Source organism: Bombina bombina, chromosome 2 (genome assembly GCF_027579735.1).
Source record: "Bombina bombina isolate aBomBom1 chromosome 2, aBomBom1.pri, whole genome shotgun sequence".
Taxonomy (NCBI): Eukaryota; Metazoa; Chordata; class Amphibia; order Anura; family Bombinatoridae; genus Bombina; species Bombina bombina.
Window position 1 is genome coordinate 183352158 of NC_069500.1, and position 9735 is coordinate 183361892.

The 9735-nt window shown below is 41.8% G+C and overlaps 1 protein-coding gene across 1 annotated transcript in view; it reads left to right on the forward strand.

The window, feature by feature from the left end:
- TBCA (tubulin folding cofactor A) overlaps positions 1-8166 on the forward strand; it is a 159765-nt gene extending 151599 nt beyond the window's left edge. Inside the window, exon 4 of the mRNA XM_053701378.1 lies at positions 7861-8166. Within this exon, the coding sequence (XP_053557353.1) occupies positions 7861-7941 (81 nt within the window). The 3' untranslated portion in view covers positions 7942-8166. The remainder of the gene's footprint in view (positions 1-7860) is intronic.
- Positions 8167-9735: the final 1569 nt, after the last annotated feature.

A 9735-nucleotide genomic window follows, 5' to 3' on the forward strand; every position in this document is an offset into this window, starting at 1 on the left:
GGGGCAGATTCTCTCGTTTCAGAAGTCTGGTTGCAGGATGTTCAGGACCCTTGGGTTCTGCAGGTCATCGCCCAGGGTTACAGGATAAGGTTCGTATCTCATCTGCCCAGGGGCAGATTCCTACTGTCAAACCTGTCTTCAAGACCAGAGAAGAGGGACACCTTTCTAGAATGTGTGTGTCATGTTCCGGTGTACATGTGCTCAGGACACAGACCCTCGGGGCAGTGGTAGGGATTTGAAGACACCGACCCCTGACCCGGGAAGAGTATCCTGGACAAGGATAGATGATATTTTGTGATTCATAGTTGCTAGAAGTTATTGAAGAATTAATGGAGAGTGCAACATTTGTATACAATATATTCTGGCTTCACTGTGACTTATAGTTAGTTAATAGGAGTAACTGCAGGATTCAATGAGAGAAAAATATAGCAATGTGGAATGTTCATGCTTCAGAGTAAACTGATAGAAAATTGACACTTAGATGCAAACTAAGGTTTGTTGCAGGTTCACAGTACATAATATTATATAGAGCTGTATGCCAGAATTAAGCAGAGCAGCACAGGTGATAGACACGTTGCAAGTTTTAGGCATTAATTACTGTTTGTGCATATATATGCAAACTAAGGTTTGTTGCAGGTTCACAGTACATAATATTATATAGAGCTGTATGTCAGTAATATACAGAGCAGCATAGGTGATAGTCGCAAGTTGCAAGTTTAAAGTGAAGGTAAAGTTAACTTCATCTCTATCTATAATATCATTAAATGTTAAAAATAATGACTTTCATTCATCATATTTGATATAAATTGTTATATTTAAATATATTACCTTTATAATTGGTATTTTTTTCCGTTCCCAAATTCAACCTGTAAAAAAATTTTTATGTTCCTTTCCATCACGTGTTTTTTTTTTTTTTATCCAACTGATTTTTAGGCCGTTAGGCGGCCGTCAACCGACGTCATCCACCCCTTTACTCGTCGCCGCATATGCAAATGAGCATTATTAGGTTTCTCAACCCTGCGCGCTCCTGTTTCGTGCATGTGTGCTTCCTACTACCAGGTGGGAATCCCCACAGACTACGTCATCTCTTTTTACAGACGCATTTTATAACCTGCTCAAGTTGTAATAACGTGCCTTGTTACCTGCACAGCCTTGTTACCTGTCTGTACGATCAGAGACAGGAGCTGCATTGATTGATATCGTTGAAACGTTTCTTAAAAACATCGATCTATCACCTCGGCTTGCCCAATTGTACTATAGATTCTATAGTACAATTGGTCAAGCAAAGTTAATAGATCGATGTTTTTAAGAAACGTTTCAACGATAGCAATAAATGCAGCTCCTGTCTCTGATTGCATAGTAGTGAATGAATATACCTATTTATTCACTACTATGTTACAAGGCAAATTAGCGCATGCGCATTTTAAAGTAATAGGATGGGCATTGATTACCATCGGCGAGTAGCGCATGCGCAATTAAATTCGGGGTTGTGCACGCGCATTTGAGAGCGGGTGGGACAGCTGAAGACGTAACTAAATGCCTAAGGAGGAAGTAGGGCTTGGGAGGAGCCGGGAGATAAACGGTAGGGAATTGGAAATTAGTTTTTTAAGAAAAATATTTGAAAAATAAAAAAATGACTTAGCGACTATTATGAGGTGATAGGGAGAAATGGTATATTTGATTCAATAAACGATAACGTTACCTTCACTTTTAAGGCATCAATTACTGTTTCTGCATATATTGGAGAATCACACGAAAGCTTTTAACTGAACACATAGATGCAGAGTTCTGAATTTGTTAACATATTTATAGAAGGATATTTCAGCTATGACAACTTGTAGCAGAGAATAGTTATAAAGTTCTGAGTAAAATGCTGTTGTAATAATTAGAGAGTGATGATAACCAGAAGTATACTTTATAATAAAGTTCAGAGTTTAAGTAGCAATGTCCAGGTAACAAAATGGAATGATTTGGATACTTGCGATTTGATGATTGTAAGCATAGGAATTAGGAAAAGCTGTAGCTTGAATTAGTTGGTAGAATTCATGGATCAGCCACAGACCTCAGTTGTTTTCAGGAACACAACTTCAAAGTTAATGCAAAGCACATTAGACCTGAGAAGGCTTAAAAAGAGGCTGAGGGAATCAGGTGCATGAATGATTAATCAGGCAGGCAAGCTGAATGTAAATACTGCCCAAAACAGCATGAGTGTCAGAATCAGGAAAGGCAGTCTTAAAGGGTTAGTGACATTAGGCTGAGATATGTTACAGTGTGAGTGATCTCTCTTCTCTCTGAGTAATTGTACCAGTACCTCCACCAAAGAGGGGTCTAGGGTACTATTCAAACCTTTTCGTGGTCCCAAAGAAGGGCACGTTCCGCCAGATTCTGGACCTAAAATGTTTAAACAAATTTCTGGCCGTTCCATTGTTCAAAATGGAAACAATCAGATATATTCTGCCCCTAGTTCAAGAGGGACAGTTCATGACAACAATAGACTTGAAGGATGCCTACCTTCATGTGCCAATCCACAGGGATCACTTCAGGTTCCTGAGATTTGCGTTTCTGGACCAACACTTCCAGTTTGTGGCCCTTTCCTAAGGTTCTGGGGGCGCTGCTTGCAGTAGCAAGATCCAGAAGCATTGCTGTAGCACCCTATCTGGACGACATCCTAGTCCTGGTGCCATCGTTCAGTCTCGCAGAGGAACACTCAAGGGCTCTTCTTTTTCTCCTCCAATCTCACAGATGGAAGATAAACTCAGGAAAGAGTTCCCTGGTTCCCAGCAACAGGGTGGAATTCCTGGGCACAATAATAGACTCTATATCCATGAAGATATTTCTCACAGATCAGTGACGCAGGAAGATTGCGTCCACCTGTCTTGTCCTTCAGTCCTTCTCAAGACCCGCTGTGGCTCAGTGTATGGAGGAGATTGGGCTCATGGTATCCAGCATCAATGTCATTGCATTCGCCAGGTTCCACCTCAGACCTCTTCAGCTGTGTGTGTTGAGGCAGTGGAACAGCTATCCCAACAGATTTCTCTGGACGATCGGACAAGGGAATTCCTCTCTTGGTGGATCCGTCCTGAACAACTGTCCCAAGGGACATCCTTCCTGAGACCGTCCTGGGAGATTGTGACCACGGACGCGAGTCTGGCAAGATGGGGGGCTTTTTGGGGGGCTCGGATGGCACAAGGAAGGTGGACTCGAGAGGATTCTCTCCTCCCGATCAATATTTTGGAACTTTGATCGATCCACAATGTTACCTCCGGTGGCCTACATCAACAATCAGGGTGGGACGAGAAGATCTCTAGCAATGGCGGAGGTATCTTGGATATTGGTATGGGCAGAGTCCCACAACTGCTCGCTATCAGCAATCCACATTCTGGGTGTGGACAACTGGGAAATGGATTTTCTCAGCAGACAATCCTTCCATCCGGGGGAATGGTCTCTCCACCCCGAGGTGTTTGCGGAGATCTGTCACAAATGGGGGACGCCAGAGATAGATCCATTGGCGTCCAGACTCAATTGCAAGCTACCCAAATATGGGTCGTGGTCCAGGGATCCCCAGGCAGAGCTGGTCGGTGCCTTGGGGGTTTAACTTAGTTTACATTTTTTCCACTGTTGCCACTTCTGCCTCGTGCATCAAACAGGGGCAAGCTTCGGCTATTCTGATTGCTCCGGCGTGGCCGTGGAGGGACGTGGTTTGTGGATCTGGTGGGGATGTAATCTTCTCCGCCATGGAGGTTACCCTGTTGCAGGGATCTGCTGGTACAGGGTCCCTTCCAACATCAAAATCTAGATTCTCTGAGGCTTACTGTGTGGAAATTGAACGCTTAGTCTTAGCCAAGAGAGTATTCTCTGAGAGAGTGATTTATACTCTTGTTCAGACCAGGAAGCCGATCACTCGTCACATCTATCATAAGGTGTGGAGGACTTGTCCTGGTGTGAGAAACATGGATATCCTTGGCACAAGGTTACGGTATCTAGGATTCTGTCTCATTCTGACCCATTCTAGGATGGGTTGGAGAAGGGGCTTGCCGCCAGTTCCTTAAAGGGACAGATTTCTGCGTTACCTGTTTTGCTGCACAAGAGGCTTGCGGAGCTTCCTGATATTCGGTCTTTTGTTCAGATTCTGTCTAGAATTAGGCCTGTCTTTAGACATTTTGCTCTTCCCTGGAGATTGAACTTGTTTCTTAAAGGGACACTTAACCCATTTTTTTCTTCTTTCATGATTCAGATAGAGCATGCAATTTTAAGCAACTTTCTAATTTACAACTGTTATCAATTTTTCTTCGTTCTCTTGCTATCTTTATTTAAAGAGCAGTAATGTGATGCATAGGAGCCGGCCCATTTTTGGTTGAGAACCTGGGTTATGCCTGCTTATTGGTGGGTAAATGTAAGCCTCCAATAAGCAAGCGCTATCCATGGTGCTAAACCTAAAATGGGCTGACTGCTAAGATTTTCATTCCTGCTTTTAAAATAAAGATAGAAAGAGAACAAAGAAAAATTGATAATAGAAGTAAATTAGAAAGTTGAATAAAATGTCATGCTCTATCTGAATCATGAAAGAAAAAATGTGGGTTCAGTGTCCCTTTTAAGGTGTTGCAGAGGGTTCCGTTTGAACCTATGCACTCTATTGACATTAAGATTCTTTCTTGGAAGGTTCTCTTCCTGTTGGCTATTGCATCGGCACGCAGAGTATCTGATTTGGCGGCCTTGCAATGTGAGCCTCCTTATCTGGTTTTTCACGCTGATAAGGCTGTTCTGCGCACTGGTTTGGGATTTCTTTCCAAGGTTGTGTCTAATCGTAACATCAATTGGGAAATAGTTGTTCCTTCTTTGTGTCCTAACCCTTCTTCCCCTAAGGAGAGGTTACTTCATAATTTGGTTGTGGTTCGAGCTTTGAAGTTTTATCTTCAGGCTATGAAGGATTTCAGACAGTCTACATCGCTTTTTGTAGTGTATTCAGGGAAGTGCAAGGGGCAGAGAGCCTCTTCAACTTCTTTGTCCTTTTGGTTGAGGAGTATGATTTGTTTGGCTTACGAGACAGTGGGACATAAGTCTCCACAGAGGATCACGGCTCATTCAACTAGAGCTGTGGCTTCTTCTTGGGCCTTCAAGGATGAGGCCTCTATGGAGCAGATTTGTAAGGCGGCTACCTGGTCCTCCTTACATACTTTCACAAAGTTTTACAAATTCTATGTTTTTACTTCGTCAGAAGCAGTTTTTGGGAGAGAGGTTTTGCTGGCTGTGGCGTCCTCAGCATAGGGTCCGCCTCCTTTTTACCCTCCCGTATTTTCATTCAATGTCCTCTAGAGCTTAACGATAGCAATAAATGCAGCTCCTGTCTCTGATTGCATAGTAGTGAATGAATATACCTATTTATTCACTACTATGTTACAAGGCAAATTAGTGCATGCGCATTTTAAAGTAATAGGATGGGCATTGATTACCATCGGCGAGTAGCGCATGCGCAATTAAATTCGGGGTTGTGCACGCGCATTTGAGAGCGGGTGGGACAGCTGAAGACGTAACTAAATGCCTAAGGAGGAAGTAGGGCTTGGGAGGAGCCGGGAGATAAACGGTAGGGAATTGGAAATTAGTTTTTTAAGAAAAATATTTGAAAAATAAAAAAATGACTTAGCGACTATTATGAGGTGATAGGGAGAAATGGTATATTTGTGGAGGGACGTGGTTTGTGGATCTGGTGGGGATGTAATCTTCTCCGCCATGGAGGTTACCCTGTTGCAGGGATCTGCTGGTACAGGGTCCCTTCCAACATCAAAATCTAGATTCTCTGAGGCTTACTGTGTGGAAATTGAACGCTTAGTCTTAGCCAAGAGAGTATTCTCTGAGAGAGTAATTTATACTCTTGTTCAGGCCAGGAAGCCGATCACTCGTCACATCTATCATAAGGTGTGGAGGACTTGTCCTGGTGTGAGAAACATGGATATCCTTGGCACAAGGTTACGGTATCTAGGATTCTGTCTCATTCTGACCCATTCTAGGATGGGTTGGAGAAGGGGCTTGCCGCCAGTTCCTTAAAGGGACAGATTTCTGCGTTACCTGTTTTGCTGCACAAGAGGCTTGCGGAGCTTCCTGATATTCGGTCTTTTGTTCAGGTTCTGTCTAGAATTAGGCCTGTCTTTAGACATTTTGCTCTTCCCTGGAGATTGAACTTGTTTCTTAAAGGGACACTTAACCCATTTTTTTCTTCTTTCATGATTCAGATAGAGCATGCAATTTTAAGCAACTTTCTAATTTACAACTGTTATCAATTTTTCTTCGTTCTCTTGCTATCTTTATTTAAAGAGCAGTAATGTGATGCATAGGAGCCGGCCCATTTTTGGTTGAGAACCTGGGTTATGCCTGCTTATTGGTGGGTAAATGTAAGCCTCCAATAAGCAAGCGCTATCCATGGTGCTAAACCTAAAATGGGCTGACTGCTAAGATTTTCATTCCTGCTTTTAAAATAAAGATAGAAAGAGAACAAAGAAAAAATGATAATAGAAGTAAATTAGAAAGTTGAATAAAATGTCATGCTCTATCTGAATCATGAAAGAAAAAATGTGGGTTCAGTGTCCCTTTTAAGGTGTTGCAGAGGGTTCCGTTTGAACCTATGCACTCTATTGACATTAAGATTCTTTCTTGGAAGGTTCTCTTCCTGTTGGCTATTGCATCGGCACGCAGAGTATCTGATTTGGCGGCCTTGCAATGTGAGCCTCCTTATCTGGTTTTTCACGCTGATAAGGCTGTTCTGCGCACTGGTTTGGGATTTCTTTCCAAGGTTGTGTCTAATCGTAACATCAATTGGGAAATAGTTGTTCCTTCTTTGTGTCCTAGTAAGGAGAGGTTACTTCATAATTTGGTTGTGGTTCGAGCCTTGAAGTTTTATCTTCAGGCTATGAAGGATTTCAGACAGTCTACATCTCTTTTTGTAGTGTATTCAGGGAAGTGCAAGGGGCAGAGAGCCTCTTCAACTTCTTTGTCCTTTTGGTTGAGGAGTATGATTTGTTTGGCTTACGAGACAGTGGGACATAAGTCTCCACAGAGGATCACGGCTCATTCAACTAGAGCTGTGGCTTCTTCTTGGGCCTTCAAGGATGAGGCCTCTATGGAGCAGATTTGTAAGGCGGCTACCTGGTCCTCCTTACATACTTTCACAAAGTTTTACAAATTCTATGTTTTTACTTCGTCAGAAGCAGTTTTTGGGAGAGAGGTTTTGCTGGCTGTGGCGCCCTCAGCATAGGGTCCGCCTCCTTTTTACCCTCCCGTATTTTCATTCAGTGTCCTCTAGAGCTTGGGTATTTGTTTCCCACAAGTAATGAATGAAGCCATGGACTCTCCTCCCCTTTAGATGCTTACCTGCTAATTTCTTTTCCATCGTGGGGAGGAGAGTCCACGGCTCCCACCCGTTTTTTCCGTAGGCAGACCTAAATTTAGTTTTGTTCTTCTGGCACCATTATACCCTGATATTTCTCCTACTGTTCCTTGTTCCCTCAGCAGAATGACTGGGGGATGAGGGGAGTGGGGGAGGTATTTAAGCCTTTGGCTGGGGTGTGTCTGCCTCCTCCTGGTGGCCAGGTTCATAATTCCCAGAAATAATGAATGAAGCCGTGGACTCTCCTCCCCACGATGGAAATTAAATTATCAGGTAAGCATAATTTGTTATTTATTAATCACAATTAGACATAATATCAAACTAAGACTTTATTTGTAAATCATTTCTATAAATATTTTTTGGTTATTTAATGGAGTACTACATGTTGCAGATTTATTAGTTATTAAGAATTATTTGCTTAAGATATGCTAGCTACAGTATTTTATTTTACAGTATTTGTTAATATGTTCTTTTAATTTCAGGAAAATGAAAAAGATTTGGAAGAAGCTGAAGAATACAAAGATGCACGTTCAATGTTGGAATCTGTGAAATTAGAAGCATGATCACTTTCAGGCCTTTTGATTTTATGACACCATTCTACAGCAGCATAGAATTTTTGTACCACAAATCCTTTATTTTTTTCTGTTTAATGCAGATAAGAAGTTGGTACAATATAATTTATGTACCTTTATTCAACTTTCTATTTCTTCTTTATATATTGAAGATATACATTATGTTTTTTTCTGTCTGGCTAATCATGGAAATGAATAAAACAGTCCTATTACCAACAGATGTTTTTGCGTGTTTGTTTTAAAGCATGTGCATTTAGAATTATACATTCAGAGAACATTTTTTTAGGTTTTGATGAGAGATGTGTATTATAAACAAAAGTGAAAAAAATTTTAGTCCTCAAGGCACACCAACTGGCTGACTTTCAGGGTGTTTGTTGCACTGAACAAATAGACTTTTCAATGGTCTAAACTCACCATACTGAGATAAAGAGGTTCAGTTTTTCTTTCATATATGTAGTGAGACTCTGCGATCCATTACTCATGGGAATTACTCTTTCCTGCCGCTAGGAGAATGCAAAGATCCCCAAACCCCAAGAGCTCTAAAAACAAACTCCCACCTCACTAGTAAACTAATCTTGTCTTTGACTCAGCTGGAGTCCCATTTTCAGTAAGAGGGGTTCTCAGACTGAGTTGAGGCCCATTTTCCCTCAGAGTGCAGTGTTTGTTGGAGATATGTATTTGGAGTATGGGTAGTGACACGTTTCACCTGTTGAGAATTAGTCACAAGCCTTCCACAGTTGTCACAGGGACCTGTCCATTGGCTCCTCCTGTTGGGTCGTCAATATACTCCTATTTCAGAGCGTTGGGAAAGTGCACGTAGGCTTCTTGAGATAGCGTGCGTCAGGTTTTCTTTCATGTAATTGGCAAGAGTCCATGAGCTAGTGATGTATGGGATATACATTCCTACCAGGAGGGGCAAAGTTTCCCAAACCTCAAAATGCCTATAAATACACCCCTCACCACACCCACAATTCAGTTTTACAAACTTTGCCTCCCATGGAGGTGGTGAAGTAAGTTTGTGCTAGATTCTACATTGATATGTGCTTCGCAGCAGGCTGAAGCCCGGTTTTCCTCTGAGTGCCGTGAATGTCAGAGGGATGTGAAGAGAGTATTGCCTATTTGAACACCATGGTCTTCCTCTAGGGGATCTATTTCATAGGTTCTCTGTTATCGGTCGTAGAGATTTCTTCTCCTACCTCTCTTTTCAGATCGACAATATACTCTTATATACCAATAAATCAACTGATTCTCGTTTCAGTACTGGTTTGGCTATCTACTTTATGTAGATGAGTGTCTTGGGGTAAGTAAGTCTTATTTCTATTCATGACACTCTAAGCTATGGTTGGGCACTTTATATGTAAAGTTTTAAATATATGTGTTAAACTTATTTCTCCAACATAGGTGTGTCCGGTCCACGGCATCATCCTTACTTGTGGGATATTCTCTTCCCCAACAGGAAATGGCAAAGAGCCCAGCAAAGCTGGTCATATGATCCCTCCTAGGCTCCGCCTACCCCAGTCATTCTCTTTGCCGTTGCACAGGCAACATCTCCACGGAGATGGCTAAGAGTTTTTTGGTGTTTAAATGTAGTTTTTATTCTTCAATCAAGTGTTTGTTATTTTAAAATAGTGCTGGTATGTACTATTTACTCTGAAACAGAAAAGAGAAGAAGATTTCTGTTTGTAAGAGGAAGATGATTTTAGCAATCGTTACTAAAATCGATTGCTGTTTCCACACAGGACTGTTGAGATGAAGTAACTTCAGTTGGGGGAAGCAGTTGGCAGA